This window comes from Atractosteus spatula, chromosome 2 (genome assembly GCF_055471065.1).
Source record: "Atractosteus spatula isolate fAtrSpa1 chromosome 2, fAtrSpa1.hap1, whole genome shotgun sequence".
NCBI lineage: Eukaryota > Metazoa > Chordata > Actinopteri > Semionotiformes > Lepisosteidae > Atractosteus > Atractosteus spatula.
The window spans coordinates 2,380,327-2,398,667 of record NC_142707.1 but is presented as its reverse complement, the minus strand read 5'-3'; the positions used below and the strand labels follow the sequence as shown (position 1 = coordinate 2,398,667).

The following is an 18,341-nucleotide window of genomic DNA, read 5'->3' as shown; positions in this document are numbered from 1 at the left end:
ATCAGAGCAGGGGTCGCTGCAGTGTGGTCATTATCCACGGAGTGGAGGGCTGGAGATCGGGAGGAGAGAGAGTGGAGAGGTGGGAGGAGAGAGGGGCTCTTTGTTTAACAACATCAATCTCTGAGCAGGCCGGGGGATTGATTCAGGACACTGGCAGCTACAGGGAGACAGAGGTGGGGAGGGGGACACGGACGAGGGGGAGAGAGAGGTGGAAACGGAAAGACAGAGACATGAAGAGCAAGAGACAGAGACGGCAGAAATGACCAAGCCCTCGCAGCTGTCCATCCTTCCAACTGGACGCGACGCGGAGACTGGACATTGGTGGGCACGACCGCCCTCGCTGTACCGTCCACCTCCCTCTCCTGCTCTTTCCTCCTCTCGCCCGTCGTTCCCGTATTTAAGATTCTGTGCAGCTTCCTCTCTCATTTGCGCCACCTCCTCCAAACCGTTCTCTTCACTCTCTTGCTCTCTCCATCGATACCTCTGTACATTAATTTCTTTTCATCCCTCCACCCCCTCTTAACCTTCTCCTCATCCCCCACTCTCTCTGCGTCTCTGTCTCTCTCCTCCTCTCTCTGTCCCTCTTTCTGCACGTCTCTCACTCACTTAGACAACGCCTTCCACTCATTTGAATTAATCGCTATTTTTTAAAGTGGAGCACTAATTTACTTGTTTGTTTCTCAGGGAAAAAACAAATGTGGTTTGAGATAAAAAAAATCAATTAAAAATTAGGCTAATTCCATTTAGTGGGAGCCTCCTAGACCGGGAATATGCAGACAGGGAACGGTGGTTTGGCGCTGGTGCGCAGACTAGACAACCGCGTCAGCTTAAGTGGGACAGAGCCGCAGTTTCGACAGATAACAGATGTGTGTGTATAGACAGGAGGGCTGCCCAGATCTGGGACACATCTGAGGACTACAGCTCCCCAGGTCATCTTCAAATGAGAGCTAGGCTCCCAGGCTCCTGAGGAAGTCACTCCACAGAGCCAACAAATCAATACGTCAATACGAAACCCAGGACAGCTCCTGCATTCACGTCAGCTGAAACCAATAACCCACTGGGACTCAGGTTCCCAGCCCAGTGCCCTGGGGGCAGGGCTCTCTGAGGAAATACCATGTGTGTGGTCATGCTCCCACAGTGCTCTGGGGTTGTCCACTTTATCCTGCTTCCTAGGACAGGGGGGAATTTGCTGGTGTCTCAGAGAGACCAGTACCATACTACACGACCTCGTGAGAGGAATGCAGTAAAGCTGTTCATAGCCGCATATAAATTCTCAGAGAAAGAGAAGTATCCTCCTTCTGCAACAGTTCCTTGCTTAGACTAATAGTATGTCAAACTCTGTACACATCTGGCAGCTGTATGGCTTTATAATCATATACAGTATATAAATGACTTTGTTTTCAATACTCCTAAAAAGTGGCAGCCAATTCTAGTGCAGGCGTCTCCAACCCTGATCCCATTAGAGCCCCAATCCAATCCAAAGTTATTCTTAGTGGCCACCCTAAATCACCTGTTACTTAGGGAGTAGGAACACTTTTTTAGGCAAATTGATCAAGTCGCAAGTACTGTAATATTTCATCGCAGGGAACTCTGGTCCATTGAGGACTGAAGGATATTGTGCTTTTTGTTCCACATAATGTCTAAAGCACTTAATTGAGCATGACACATGTTACATGTTTAATTGGTCACAGTTAAATTGCTCCAGGCCTTTAGATATTGACGATTTAAACGCTACATATGAAACTCACTGGTGCAGCCCTGTTCCTAAGGCACGTGGTGTGGATATACGTTCTGTGACAGGACGCACTTCCTTCATTACTTTCCTGTGTCCTAGCCTGATCCCCCTCCAGAGCTCACCCCTCTATATCTGCCCCGCGCTCTCCTGCCCCTGCCCCTCCCACAAGGGCAAGCGGGGCAAGCACTTAAAATATCAACCAAAACAACCCCCCGAGGAGCACACCGGAGCTGGCAGAGAGACAAGAGAAACATCGGGAAGATTCATTTACGACTGCGATCGGGGGGGGCACGTCTGTGCGCTAAGGGCTGCAGGGGTCTGCAACAAGTTACCCCGCTGGAAGAAGAGCCGCTGGGATCCTTCCTGAAGAGGCTGGACCAACAACCTCCATGCCAACCACGAGCAAGATGAGCCAAGGGGTGCCCCTTCCGTATATTCTCCTGCTCCCTGGTGAGGTGCCCTTGGTAAGCAGCCCTCACCTCCTCGTCACTCCCCAGCTCACTCTGACAGCGGTGGGCCCTCCCGATGACCCCCGCTGTGCCCCTGCGCCGCACGTTAATGCTGCATTTGTGTTCGCACTCCAGCTGTGTGTGTGTGTGTGTGTGTGTGTGTGTGTGTGTGATAGTGTGTGTGCCTGCCTAGCTTTCTGGACCATGTGGGCGTATGACACTTCAATGATTTGTAATCACGGAATCAAAATGCACCGGATATATCCCCTGCAAGCCTCATCATTCATCTCGGATAAAGACGTCAGCCACGCCGCATAAATAATGCTAACCAAACGCACTGACAAAGGCACAGGTGGAAGCTTCATGGGGGTGGATTTAAAACCAAGAACAGGAGGCAGCACGTCTTTACCCAAAGGGAGGTGGGAGTGTGGAACAAGCTGCCCAGCCGTGTTGTTGAAGCCGATGCCCTGGGTTATTTCAAGAAACAGCTGGGTGAGATCCTGGATCAATTATTAATGACCAAACAGGCACGAAGGGGTGACTGGCCTCTTCTCATTCTTTAAACCTTCTCATGTTCTTAACCGACAAACAGAAGCCGCTAACGAGCCGCAGTCTGAACTGCGTGCACTGAGCCAGCACACACAGCTTACAGTCAACAGCGGCTGAGACAGGGTGTTTTATTTCAGGAGCCAGGAACAGTAATTCTCACAGCGCCCGTTAATGAATCGCACCCTGGCAGGGGCCGGTCAGCGGAGGAGAGATGGCCAGCCCCCTGCCGGCCGGTGACGCTCTCCTCTCCGCCCCCCCCCGTCCCCTCTTCACCTGACCCGAGCGCCAGGCCGCGCAGGTGCGGCGGAGGGGGAGGAACGCGCACACGCTGACACGCCATCTGTCCGCTCCGAGGAGGGCGAGCGAGCGAGCGAGAGGGGCAGTGGGGCGCTGGCTCGGGAGGGCTGATGGGAGAGAGGAGGTGGCCTGGAACGACACACGCACAGCGGACTGCCCTTAAAAACATTTGGCCGCTTTCCACAGACGCAGCGGGAGAGGGGGAGCGAGCAGGATGCCTGAAGGAGAGGGAGAAGGGACAGAGAGGCAGAGGCAGCGGGGTGGAGGGAGGGAGAGGTGGGCGATGTGACTGGCGAGGGCAAGAGAAAACGAGGGAGAGGTATTTGCTCTGTGGGGAACCCCAAACACTCCTCACACACACACACACCCCAAACACTCCTCACACACACACACCCCAAACACTCCTCACACACACACACCCCAAACACTCCTCACACACACACCCCCCAAACACTCCTTACTCCTCACACACCCCAAACACTCCTCACACGCACACACACCCCCCAAACACTCCTCACACACACACACCCCCCAAACACTCCTTACTCCTCACACACACACACACCCCAAACACTCCTCACACACACACACCCCAAACACCCCTTACTCCTCACACACACACACCTCACTCCTCACACACACACACCCCAAACACTCCTCACACACACACCCCAAACACTCCTTACTCCTCACACACATACACCTCACTCCTCACACACACATACCCCAAACACTCCTCACACACACACACCCCAAACACTCCTTACTCCTCACACACACACACCTCACTCCTCACACACACACACACCCCAAACACTCCTCACACACACACACCCCAAACACTCCTCACACACACCCCACACACACGCCTCACTCCTTACACTCTGCACATCCCACACAAACCACACACACTCCTCGCTCCTCACACACCACACACACTCATCACACACACCACACACAGTCATCACACACACCACACACACTCCTCGCTCCTCACACACCTCACTCCTCACACACCACACACACACTCCTCACACACACCACACACACTCCTCGCTCCTCACACACTACACACACACTCCTCACACACTACACACACACTCCTCACACACCACAGTTCTCACATACACTACACTCCTCACACACCACACATACTCCTCACTTGTCACACTCCTCACACGCCACAGTCCTCACACACACACCACACTCCTCACTCCATACCACACACACACTTCACTCCTCACACACCACACACACTCATCACACACTCCTCACACACCACACACACTCATCACACACACCACACTCCTCACACCACACATACTCCTCACTCGTCACACTCCTCACACGCCACAGTCCTCACTCCTCCACACCACACACACCTCACTCCTCACACTCCTCACTCCTCCACACCACACACACCTCACTCCTCACACTCCTCACTCCTCCACACCATGCACCACACACACCTCACTCCTCATAATCCTCACTCCTCCACACCACGCACCACACACACCTCACTCCTCACACTCCTCACTCCTCCACACCACACACCACACACACCTCACTCCTCACACTCCTCACTCCGCCACACCACACACCACACACACCTCACTCCTCACACTCCTCACTCCTCCACACCACACACCACACACACCTCACTCCTCATACTCCTCACTCCTCCACACCACACACCACACACACCTCACTCCTCACACTCCTCACTCCTCCACACCACACACCACACACACCTCACTCCTCACACTCCTCACTCCTCCACACCACACACCACACACACCTCACTCCTCATACTCCTCACTCCTCCACACCACACACCACACACACCTCACTCCTCACACTCCTCACTCCTCCACACCACACACCACACACACCTCACTCCTCACTCCTCACACTCCTCACTCCTCACTCCTCCACACCACACACCACACACCACACACCACACACCACACACCACACACCACACACCACACACCACACCCCATGCTCTCTGTCACTGTGCTCCTGTTTAGCAATATTTCTCGCAGTTAAGAAACTGGTGAACAGCCTTGTTTCGGACACCTGGCAGCTCTGCTTCTGTCTGTAAGTATATGCCAGTATACTATTATTATGCCACGGGAGTCCTACTACCTCCCTGCACCAGCACAGAGCAGTAATGAAGCAGCAGCAGAAATTCAGGGGGGTTGATGCTTACTGACAGTTGCTGTGGAAGACAAGCTAAACTTAAATAATTGCCCAGAAACCCCAGGTTCCCCTGCTCAGCCTTGGGCACGAGCCAGCACACTGGGTCTTTTGATTTCATGCTTGTTTCCTCATATTAAGTAGATTTGCATAGACAGATGTGCGCGGTTAAAACAAGCCTAAAATCTATTTTATCCTTCATCTGCCCAGTTTCTCTGCCTACAGGCTCGTGGTCAAACAGGTGAAATGCCCAGGGAATGAAGAACTCTGCCTTGTTCTCTTCACCTTGACTCCATTTCGCAAGCACTGTCGGTCCCAGAGCCATCCCTAAACACTTGTGCGTGGATCTGTGTGGCACAGGAGCTTTCCCGTCAAAAGCAGAGCTGGACAATTTGTTCTGCAATGTGCTCCCACACAGCTCCCTCTCATTCCCTTTAAAGAGGAGCAGCCTCCTATTCTCCAGCCTCGTTCCACTTGTATTTAATTTCCATTAATACATTAATTAAAGAAGCACAGCGTCCCGCTTGGTTCCCTGCCGCAGTTCCTCCTCTCTCCCTCATCTCATCTCTTCCTCTCCCCTCCCTCTCTCACCGTTTCCATCTCAAACAAAGCTCTCCAGCTGAAGAAACCGGAAAATTGGAAGAGCTGAAAAGTGCCGGATGACGGGAGCTCGACTCAGCCAGTCTCGGCTTCGCCGGTGCCTCGGTATCTCGGTGAGCCCCGGACCTTGTCAAGGCACTTCCAGAGGGATCCCACCCTCAGCACAGAGAGAGTACGGGCCTGGGACAGTCCTAATGTTCCCGGGCAGGTTCGTAAAACCTTTACATTGAGAAAGAAGGAAAACCGACTACCAGCGTTAGAGAGTACAATCAATACATTCCAGCGACTTCTGACAAGCCCTGAACAGAACGACCGTCATTCTGTCAAAAGCTATAGAGAAAAACCCACTTTTTATTTAAAAAAAATAAAGTTCAAAACCTTCACAGATGTGAAACCAAAACAGCGCAAAAGACACACTTATACTCAATCAATAGTGCACACAAATATATACTCACACACACGCACTCTTACACACACCATGACTTAGGCAGTCACAAGCATATACACTCACAGTCACACAAGCTGAAACACAACAGACACATATTCGGTCTCACACACTGTTGCACAAACATTTAGTCTCTCATACACATACGCACACCTAAAAATGCAGTCACACACTCAGACGCACATAAGCTCTCGTACAAATATACATACATGTAGGTTCACTCACACACAGTGACATACACACACTTACATGCACTCACTTATCTGAGCAGTCACACACTTTCACTCTTCAACCACATCGTCACTCACACAATCACGCGCGTACAAACACATTCACACACACTCACTCTCTTCCCAGCGGGAAAGGGGACAGTGATGTCCCACACCTCGCTGGAGAGACAGCTGGACCCACAGCCGGGCGCGGTGCTGAAAAACCGATGTCACCGTCTCCGACAGCGACGCCTGTCTCTGCCTCTCAGCCCGGCTCCAGCACCGTCTCCGCACAACCTTCTAACACAAAACCTCCAGCAGGTTAATACTGCTCCTGCAGACAACAAGATGCTGGACACTGTGGAAGCCAGTCTGTCCAACCACAGAGCAGGGGAGCACACGCACGCACGCACACACACACACACACACACGCATGCACATATACAGTACACTTGCACAAACGCACATATGCACACACACATCTCGCCCATCCCTGGCTCTCTCCACTCCACCCCCTCCTCCAGTGGCTCTCAGCTGTTTACACCTCAATCCCCTGTCTGTGTGAAGTGTTGTGCTTTCTGCTTGCTTTTCTAGTACGTCTAAAAATAAAGACAGTCTTCTCAGCCTTGATGGAGATTAGATTGAACTCACTCTTCACAGCTGAAGACGTACAGACAAAAGCAACTAAATGCCAGATCAGCTGCCAGTGTCTGTGTCCCGTACTGGACTGATATCACACTCCCATACTGGACTGATACCCCACTCCCAGTGTCTGTGTCCCATACTGGACTGATACCCCACTCCTGGTATCTGTGTCCCATCCTGGACTGATACCCGACTCCTGGTATCTGTGTCCCATACTGGACTGATACCCCACTCCCAGTGTCTGTGTCCCATGCTGGACTGATACCCCACTCCCAGTGTCTGTGTCCCATCCTGGACTGATACCCGACTCCTGGTATCTGTGTCCCATACTGGACTGATACCCCACTCCCAGTGTCTGTGTCCCATGCTGGACTGATACCCCACTCCCAGTGTCTGCGTCCCATCCTGGACTGATACCGACCCCAAGTCAAGTACAAAAGCAACAGAAATTTTAAATCCTATACAATATTCATAAAGTCAAGCATAATGACTCAAATCAAGACCCAAGTACATGTAAGCACATAAAGAAAGCATTTAGAATATCTTGACACAGAGGGAGGGGTTTCTGGAACGAACACCCAGACAAAGCCAACAAACAGGATGAGTTGAATGGCCTTCCATGCAATATGAACCCGTCGATAGAGGAGCAGGAGCTGGCCCTGTGCAGATTCAGCCATTGCGAGCTCAGTGCACTCAGCAGGGCAGTGCTGGGTCTGCCCTGCAGAGCAGACTGACTGCTACAGTTTTCAAACCCTTTTATACAGTAGAGCCTCATGTGCCGCCTTTCAGAACAGGTCCCTGTGCTTCAGGCTCCGGTCGTTTTCATCCTGTTCCCTGAAGATGATCACTTCTACCCTTAACAACCTCGTTAGGCGCAAGCCAATTCCTGCTGTTTTTACAAAGTCAGTTCTTATCAGTACTTCAGCAGACCGGGGGGCAGTTTGTTGAATGACACGGATCCGCAAAGCCATGTTCCCACTACCTCTACAGCCCTGAATATGTGCTGATATACGTGGCCACTTAAACAGCGCTTCTCTGTTTGGATCATCGCTCGCTCAAGTCCACAGGATGCCACTGGCCAGTGGGGACCAGGACTCCCCAAGGGCTGATGCACACTGACGGGACAATATCAGGGCATCCTCAGTCTACCCTGAAAAGAGACCCTGCGGGCACTTGTGTGAGGGCTGTCGGAGGAACACGTCACTGACGCGTGAACGTCTGTGGGGGAGCCCTGGGGGGGGGGGGGGGGCAGCGTTCTCCCGAGCTGGCATGAAATATGAGCGGAGTTACGTCTGACGGTTCCAAACCAGCAAGAAGATACAGGAGGGAGAATCGCTTCAACCCAAATGAAAGATTTGTTTTTCCATTTTCGAACCGCTGCTTCCAATTCAGGGGTGCAGGGGAGCCAGAGCCTATCCCAGCAGGCAATGGGAGGCAGGCGGGGTACACCCTGGATGGGACGCCAGTCCATCGCATGGGAAACACACAGGCGCTCACAATCTCACACCTAGGGCCAGCTTTCCCAGCTGTCAGTCTCTGGACTGTGGGACCAGTGGCATAATGGACAACATGTCTGACTTTGGATCAGAAGATTCTAGCGTCAGATCCTGGCTGGCTCGTGTGAAGAACGTCTCGCACCCTTAAGATAGGCTGTACAAGAAGAGAATGAGGTCTTGGCGTCTCAATCGTGGTGCCTGGAAAAAATGAATCACTGTCTTTGGACTGTGGGAGGAAACTGGAGCATCCAGAGGAAACTCCCATGAACATGCAAACTCCATGCAGACAGCACCCCAGGTCCAGAACTGAATACAGGGCACCAGCACTGCTAACTGCTGTGCCACCATGCTGCCCATGAATGACATTATTTTACATCATTTTGCACCTCTGTTTAACCCTCTACTGTATCCATCACCTCCACAGGTGCTCTTGCAGGTGGAGTCCGGCTGGGGGCAGCGACAGGAGGGGCCACAGGTGCCTGAAAATTAACCCCATCCATCCCAGAGCTCTGGCACAATTCACTGGGCCCAGAATCCTCTCCTCACACGCACGTTGCCTTGGTTTCACGATGACTTTGTTTGAAGATGATATTATTTTAACCAGAAGGGGAATGGGAGAACATTCATCGTGCAGTCTAAAAAAAACACCTTCAATTTCTTTTTGTTAATACGGCTATATAGGACATTTAATGAACGCAAGGGGTTAAAGTTGCAGCTACGACTGGGGATTTCAAATGCAGCTCTGAGTCGGTGCCTATTAGAAAATGCAAGCCCTAAGAGGAAGAAAAACCACCTCATTTATCAGAGCAAACAGGAGGCTTGGGCTTATTGCAATTTGAAAAAAAAGAACTTATTTAACTTGCAGGGTCTCTCTCTTACTGTCTCTCACCCACACACTCTCTCTCTCTCTCTCTGGCATGTTAAACAGATCTCCTACACAGAAAGCACTGCCTTCCTGCACCAATGCACACGCACATACACACAGATGCACAAACACAGCAGGATTGCTGTAAAATATCCTGTAGAGTCCCTTCAGGAATTCCACAGGGACGATCTTTCAGGTCTCTTTTTTTTTTAACGTGAAAAATAACAGATTGATTTTCTTGCAGGAAAATTTGTGAGGATTTCTGGCACGAGAATCTTTCTGCAAGTCCTGCAGGATTTTCTGCCAGCGCTGTGCAGGACTGGCTGTTTTTTTACGGGCACGTTCACAAAAAATGCCTACAGCTTACACCCCCCCCCCCCCACTGCGGAAGGTGTAGCTCCACTGGCGGAAATCCAGTCGATTCTGTCCCCCTAGGCCCAGGCAGCTCCCCCTGAATTACCTCTCCACCCCCCCACTGTGGCTGCACTCACACCTGACCCTGCTCAGACTTCCAACCATTGGCCAGACCATGCAGGACTTTTTCATCCAGCTTCTTCACATTTCTGCCGGTTCCCAGCATGCCCTCCCGGGACTCCCAGCATGCCCTGTGCTGTACTGCAGACTATCTGGCACACTGAGTTCTGGTAGGAACAATTCATAAGTGTAGGGCAGCACAAGGCCAATGTCTTTTATCAAATGAGACGATAAAACCTTTACAGAATTATCATGGTCTAATTCCATGGCAGCGCAGTAAAGCTTCTCCATATGACAATTTCTCCAAACCTAAACTTGTCTAGTTGCTGCTGGCTGAGACATCAGAAGGAAGTGCTGAAGGCTGGGGTTTTTTTTAAGCGTTTCAGCGCCTAGCTCTTCTGCTCTGATGACAAGGGGCCAGAACTGCACAGCTCTGCACCAAGAGAGAAAGTGTGCTCTGTGTTTTTTTTTCTGCCTACAGAGGATTCAAAGCTGCCAGTACTGCAGCAAAAGAGCATCATGGGTCTGAACACATGCTGGGTGTGGCAGACAGCAGTGTCCCATCTAACAGTAAGTGGGATGGGCCGCACCTCCCTGAAGCCTGATCCCATCAGATCTCAGAAGCTAAGCAAGCCTGGGCCTGGTTTGTACTTGGATGGAAGACCTCCAAGAAAATCACACTTCTGTTGCAAGTGGTGTACATACACCAGTAGGTGGCACAATTCCATCTGGACCAGAATTCCCAAACTAATGCTCAAATAGGGTGACACTGTGCTGTAGGAGACTATATTCTGCAAATGAGACATTAAACCGATGCCCTGACTAGACAACATAATCATTGAAGATACCGTGACACTGTTCATAAGGGTAGGGGTGTTCACTCCTACTCCTGGGAGTGAGAGTAGGGGTTCCTGATAAATGCACTTCTGGTCCCCTAAAAGCTCTCCCTGAATCCAGCTGGGGAAGTAGTTGCTCACTCCTGCGCCCTGATCTGGATCTGCTGTGCAGAACGGCAGCTGTGTGTCACCCAGGTGGGATGTGATGTGAAAGTGCGATATGAAGCAGAGTCCTCTGAGGTGTTAAGTGCTGTACAAGTGCAAGCAGTTCATTCTAACTGTGGAGGCACACAGAACAGCAGGGATGATCCTATTGGAAGCAGTCTGGGATGGGATGGTTCTCTTCACCATCAGAGGACACTGAAGGCGACTGTCTAAGCTAATGAAGTCCATTTTAGTTAATGGCTGTTAATAGGAACGTGATCCCAAAATCTCATCCAGGCTTTTCCCGAAAGGTGGGAATCAGCAACTTGTCCTGAATGTTTTATCCTGACATCCCTCACAGCTCTGTGTAAACTGAGAGCTGTAAACAACTTGGAGCCCTCAGTTCATTTCCCCTTGATCTCCTCTGGTCTTCAGGTCCAGTTCCATGTCCAAACCCCAGTTTGTCCACAGGGTGGACTCTGGTAGTACTTTTCATTATTTGGAATATTTGCATTGAGCAGGCTTGGGGTCACACCAATTCCTAATTCCCAATTCCAGTTCTGTACAAAATGATTCGGAATCTATTTGAAAGGGAGAATCAGAACTGTGCCACTGGAATTCACCCCAATCCTGCCATTGAAATGCCCTCCCAAGTGACTCATGAGCAGGGATTAGCACATAGACACCTGTCTCTTCACTTGTCCTCTAGTCCTCAGACCTTTCACCACACCTGGTGTTTGAGACCTGCTCTCTATAAAACACCCTCATTGATGGTTTTCAGAAAACGGCAGCTTTGAAGGAGCTACAGACCATATGTTAGCACTATTCCATTGAGCAGATAAAGCCTTCAAAACAATTAGGATATATGCTTATATCTTGCACATATTTTCCAAAATCTAAAATCTCATCATTATAAATTCGTCTAGACGTTTTTGCCTTTTTGATTTTGAAGAGCAGATCGTTGCTGTCATTTTCTGGGATTTGACTGAACAGCTCACACAAAGAAAAGACAGATTTACTACAAAAAATGAGCTTGTTCGTCTGTGGAAACTCAAATTCCAGGGAGCAAATCAGACTTTCAAAACGAAAGACGCAGCTTGGCACTCTCGTGAGATCATTCTGTTGTGGACCCGAAAAGTCCTCCCCAGACCGGACGACAGGGCGGACTGAAACTGCACACGTTCACACTTTAAACTAGAGTTCACTAGTTAGAGCTGCATGATTATCTGGTTTCAGGGCATAAAAGACCTTATAAAAACAATGCACAGGGAAAAAAGACAATATAGCAATTTTCCTGTGTATGAGTGTCAGGCATTTCTGATGTGAACAAGCAAAATGACTGTTTCAGGTAAAAAAACAGCTTTGCGAAAACACCGCGACATAAGGAAACCCTGTCCTCTCTCACACCAGGTCCTTTCATTTCTCTCCATGACATGGCTGATGCTTTAAAACCTTTAAATCTGTAACCCCTAGTTCACCAGGGCTCCATTAACAACACCGAATTCACACTGGCTCGTAACAGGCGCCGGTGAGTCACAGTGCTTGGGATTCGCAAGACGTTTTCCAGCCCATCTGGGAGTGAGACTCCCACTGCATACCGCTTAGACCCAGTTCAGCTTTCCCAAGCTGTGGGCTCTAGCTCAGATTTGCAGTGATAAAAACAAAAGGGGCAAATATGTACTGTACCGTACTGTATTAGCAGTACTTTAACATTGCCTGCCTAGGTACAGTACGTACATGAACCCACATATGGTTAACAAGCTCGAAATCTCCAGCAACTGGTACTGGCTTATATACAAGATCCACGCAGCTTGTAAAACCTGGAACGGCTCAGATTGCTGTGCAGTGGGAGTCTTACTTGCAACCCTCTAACAATCAAGTAAACAGCGCATTCACAATCGCATGAACAAACTCTCTGAATGTGACAATCCCCAGTAAAACACAAGGATTATTGAACTATCTGGAGGTTATCTGTGCAGTATTAATATAGCCTGACACTGGTTTATCTTAATACCCTTAATGGAAACTCAGCCTGTGTCTGGACTGCCGCTGTGCCAGTTCATCGGTACAGCTCAGACTCCAGGAGGCGAGAGCTCTGGTTATGCTGTCTGCCGGTCCTGCCTGAACACTATGAGGAATACATTAACTCTAAGCTGCACATAAACAGACTATTCAGGCTAATTTGTTCAATATATCAACGCTGGGAATACTGAATCACAAGCAGGTTCACTGGATGAGGCTATTTAATTCACCGTGCAAAACAGGAAGCACCACGCAGATCAGGGCATATGCACTGTCACTCTCACACACACACACACTTGCAAGGTGGGCATGTGGCACGCTGTAGCCCCTCCACTGCAGCACAGCACAAAGCACCCGCTAGGACAGACGGACAGCTGGAGGAACACGGCTCCCAGTGCAGAGCTGCGTGATCCATTCCAGGTTTTGTTGGGAGCTGCAGGCAGGCACTTTCGTGTAAGCCAACACCAGGTGCAGCCGCATTTCACAAACCTACTATCATGGAGGAAATGAGCACGTAGGCGGACTTCTGGAGGTTGTGCGGGAGTGCGCAGCTTTCGGCAAAACCTGAAATGGACCAGACAGCTGTGCAACGGGAGTCGGTACACTGATGAGCACAAGAGCTACATGTCAGCTATGAATTATAACATTCTGACGGGAGGGGTGCTTTGCAGGCATTCTGGAATTAAGGTGTTGTAGGACAGACTGCATCATACCGACGGCTCGATACATGAGAAATAATAACCCACAAGACAGACAAGAGCACAATCCTGCACCACAACCAACGCAGCACATTAAAATAAACACATTCGACCGGAAAAAGAAACTGGACTCCCACTGTGCAGCAGGCTGAGCCAGTCCACATCTTACTATGAGCCACAGGCTGCTGTCAGGAAGCCAGCACCAGGAAACGAACAGCCTGCGCTCGTTAGCTCATCTTGAATCAATGTGGACTGACAGTCAGTTAAGCACACAAGTGCGTTTGTTTGTGTTCGCTCACTTGTGCAAGAGCTTGTAGCCCCAGGGACCCGCACATGGAACAATCAGCTGCACAACAGGAGTGTGATTTCTGCCCCTTTGATCTCTAAATGTGCCCTGCAACAGCGCAAGCCTTTCCTACCACACACGAACGTTTTCCCCAGCATCTGAACTCTGCTCCGCGGCTCTGCGGACTTCACCCCAGGCCCAGACCAGCCTGCAAGGGGTGGTGAATCAGGCGATATGCTGCTTATTGTGCCACTCAGCCGCCCTGCCTCTTCTGACCAGCAGGAGGCGCTCTAACTACAGCTCCTCCCTGCAAGCTTGGCTGCCTCATGAGGGCATCAATATGTGGGGTTCCCCGCAACCCACCACAGACCGAGCTAGGTGCACAAACTACGCACACAAAAAATGTAACCCTTTCACTTTCAGATCGAGCTCCAGCCCCCGAGCAGTAACGAGTGCATTCGACCTCACAGAGCAACAACGACGACACCGTCCCGGCCACCTGCACAAGAGCCCCCGCCGTATTAAAATGAGCAGCCTTGACCGTGAAAACACGAAGCACCCATCAGAGAGGACACAAACACTGCAGCACCTGGCCGGAAGGCCTCATGACCGCTGGTGCAGGCGGTCTGTCAGGAGCTGACAGCTACCCGTTTCTGAACAGGAAGGCGGAGTCACATTCTGTGACCCCACCCAGAGCTGGAAAAGAGCCGCTGGCCGGTCCTGAGGGTCGCCTAGGCTGGACACCAGCGGGCAGGGTGCGTACGGCGGGGGCTCCGCAGGGCCGAGCGCGAGAGGAACCGGAACCGGACTCACTGTCTCTGCAGCGTGGCAGCGGGGCTGGCGCCGTCTCTCTCTCTGTCCCCGGCCCCCGGGTTCGACCCGCAGGACAGCCCCCTGGTCAGGCGGGCGTGGGCCCGGCGGTCCCGGGGCGGGGCGGGGGGCGGCGGGGGAGGGGGCGCGCTCTGGGCCTCGGCGCGGGCCGGACCGGGGTGCTGCTGCTGGTGGCGGTCCAGCCGCAGGTCCTTGTTCTCCTGGCTCAGCCGTTCCAGCTGCCCCTCCAGCTCCTCGATGCGGCGCCGCTGGGTCTCCAGCAGCTTCTGCTGGCTCTCGATGATGTTGTTGAGCTCCAGCAGGTACTCCACGGCCCTGTTGGGGCTCTCGGGGGTCCCCTGGCCCCCTTCCATGGCCGCCCCCTTTCCGGCACGCACCCCAGGGTCACCCCGAGAGAAAGGGTGAGGGGGTGGTGTTGTTGGGGGGGGGCGGGAGAGTGAAGGGGAGCCCTAGCTGGTTTCTGCCGGTAAGTTGCCGACCACAGAGAATAAAATAAATCAGTCAGAAAAAAGGGGGGGGGGGGGGTCCCCGATTACTCCTTCCCCCCTCCCCTCTCGGCCCCCCAACTTCCCTGTAACTCACAAGACACTTCAAAGACAGCTGGTGGGGGGCGAGTTCAAAGGTCAAGCCGGTCCAGATCAGGTGGGCAGTTCCAGAGCCCAAAGCGACAGGCAGGCGAATCCGACCCGGGGTCCCGGAGCCGAAGCCCACCTGTCCCGTCCCGCCCTGCCCTGCCCTCCCCTCCCGCAGCGGGGGCGCCGGAAGGGGGGGGGTGTAGACGGCCCAGCGAGCGGACAGGAAGCGCTCGGTCGGCAGGCCGGTGAGGCAGTTAGTCCGTGCGTGTGCGCTGTAATTCTCGGGGCTCCTCGGGTGCCCTGCTGGTTAAGAAGCGGTTCCTCGGTCACCTGTCCCGCCCGGGGTCCTCGGGGTCACGGGAGGCGCTCGAGCGGAGGCGGCGGGACCCCCGCATTTCACGAGAGAGCGGCGCGGCTCTCTCGCCCCCAGAGTCGCAGCGCGGAGAGACCCAGCGCGCAGCCCGACAGTCCGTCCGTCCGTCCGGCAGCCCCGTCTCTTCTTCACCCCATACAGGTCGGGGGGGCAGGGGGGGGGGCGCGGTTCGGGGGAGTATCCCTCTTCTCTCAGTCCCCAACTCCCTCTGCCACCCCTCCCATACCGGGAAGATGCTCTCCCCCCGACGCCGTGGCTCTGTAATCTCCTCCGCCGGACACGCACCAAGCGCCTTCGGAGAAACTTGCGAGACAGTCCAAGAAAAGACTATTTGAAAAGTTCCTTCAGTGAACCCCCTTCTTCACTGTCCAGCCTTCCTCCACCTCCTCCTCCCCCCCACCCCGATTTCCCTTTTTTTTGGGGGGGGGTGGTGGCGGTGGACGGACTTCTTAATTTTTGTAGTCGTTTTAAATTGACGTTGTCTGAATGCGGATCCTTTTTTTTTCTTTAAAACAAATAATTAAGTAACCGAGAACCCCCCCCCCAAAAACCAGAACGCCAGTCAATGAGAACACAGTTGAGAGAGAGGAGGTCTCTTCCCCGGGTACGGCTGATACTTTTTGTTTTTCGACTCCCTCACTCCTCTCCACCAAACCCCCGAACCCGCACCCCCGAGCCCCGGGGGCGAGCCGGCCCCAATTCCCGATGCCTCTGAATCCTCTGAGTCCTGTCCGTCGCGTCTCGATGCCAACTCAGCGGTTTAGTGAATTTTTAACCCCGGGCCGTGAAGGAAAGCCGCCTGCGCTCCGGTGCGCCCGTCTCCATGCTCCCGGGCGAGAGAGCGGCGCCGCGGTACTTCTCCCGCAGTCTGCGGATTCACGCTGCGCGGAGAAACCCGGGACCGGGGGGCACTGTCCAGCCTGCCCCCCTCGCTGGCCGAGACGCCAGACTAGCCGGCTAACTGCGCTCAGAATGCATCGGTCGATCCAGAATTACAACACGTCGAGGAGCCCTTCCGAGACGCACAGTCATATCGATTCTGGATGGGCTGGATGTGAATTCGGCCGTCTCTCCCCCCTTCTCAGAAATAAAAGCGTACAGATTACGGCACGGAATCGGGACGTGTCGACCGGGAAACGTGTAGGCAGGCAGGTATGTCGGAAAGCCCAGCGCTTACGGATTCAGCACAAGTGAAGTCCTGTCTTGATCGTGAGATGATTCGGGTGTCTTCCCCGACGCGAGTGTACAGCCTCTCCCGCAGCGACCCCGTCGTCCGCCTCGCAGTTCATATCCGCGTCCGGTCCGGTCAGGTTCTGCCGTACAGTCCCCGGAACCGACGCAGGAAAGCGGATAACTCCCTGCTGACGGCAGCCGGGCTGCTGCTCCCGCTGTCCACCTCCGCCATTCTGCACCGCCGCAAAATACTAAAATGCGTTTTTTTTACTGGCTCGTCCCCCCTTCTCTTCAGCTAGTTACAGAGAGAGGGAGAGAGGGGTGGGAGGAGAGAGGGGGAGGTGGACGCTTGTATCTAAGAGCCTGTGTGTCAGTGAGGGTAACTGCGTGTGTGTGTGTGTGTTTTTGCCTGGTGCTGAATACCAACTCAATACCTCTCTGGAAAAAAAGACCGTGAAACTGGCCGAACCTTATCCTGCCATTTTGGCTCTAAGGTACAACGGGTTCTAATGAGCCCTGTCATCCATGGAGTCGGAGCCAAAATGGCGACTGCTTAGCACCTTGTCCCCCCCACCCCACACACACACCAGCCAAACACGCGCACACACCTCCCCATGCGATCGAACAACTGTTTTAGAAGAGAGAAGAAAAAAAAAAGACTCCTCGGCTCTGTGCTGCATTGTCGCTGCAGAAGAACTGCACACACGCACTCGCACAGCGCCGGGGTAACTGTCATGACTCGGCAGCGACGCTCGGCCCACGGCGCTGGCGTTATGTAACAGCCGCACGCTCCGTGGGTCTGCGCTGCACGGTCCTCCACTGCAGTCACCCCCGTGAGGGTGATGCCGTCGGTCCAGTTACAAGGCAGCGTGCATGGCGGGTTCTGGAACTCGTCTGTCCCGTACCGCGTCATGGTTAAGAACTTGGCTCCAGTCAAGGTAACGCAGCACACGACTTCATAGAAGTACGGGTTCGGGGTTCGGGGGAGTATCCCTCTTCTCTCAGTCCCCAACTCCCTCCTGCGAGAGGCAGCTGTGTGAGTCTTCATAGAAGTACACGGGCTGTTTGGATAAAAATGGGCCACTTGTTATCAGTTGGGGTTCATGTAAATGAGAGAATGGTGAAGCCCTGGTTGTGCTGTGTTGGGTGTGCGCTCAGGGACAGCTCTGTGTCAGGGGGTGTGATGGGTTGTGCAGTGCAGTTACATTGCTGTCGCTTATATAGCGCCCCCCCCCCCCACATACACACTAACACAAATCCTTCAGCATCTTCAGATTCTGGGGGACAGACTCCTCCTGCTTTCTTGCCAATATCCTCCTTGTTTCCTTGGGAAATCCCGAGGAGGACATCCTGCAGGACAGCCTGACCGCAGGAAGCCCGACTTCTTTTCAAACGTCAACAGTTTACGTCAGAGAAGTTTACGAACATCAGTTTACGAAC

General features: G+C 52.7%; 1 protein-coding gene across 1 annotated transcript in view; it reads right to left on the bottom strand.

Annotated features, from left to right (window-relative positions):
- iqsec2a (IQ motif and Sec7 domain ArfGEF 2a) overlaps positions 1–17,198 on the bottom strand; it is a 96,575-nt gene extending 79,377 nt beyond the window's left edge. The window contains exon 1 of the mRNA XM_088909650.1: positions 14,763–17,198. Coding sequence (XP_088765776.1) covers positions 14,763–15,133 — 371 coding nt within the window. The 5' untranslated portion in view covers positions 15,134–17,198. The remainder of the gene's footprint in view (positions 1–14,762) is intronic.
- Positions 17,199–18,341: the final 1,143 nt, after the last annotated feature.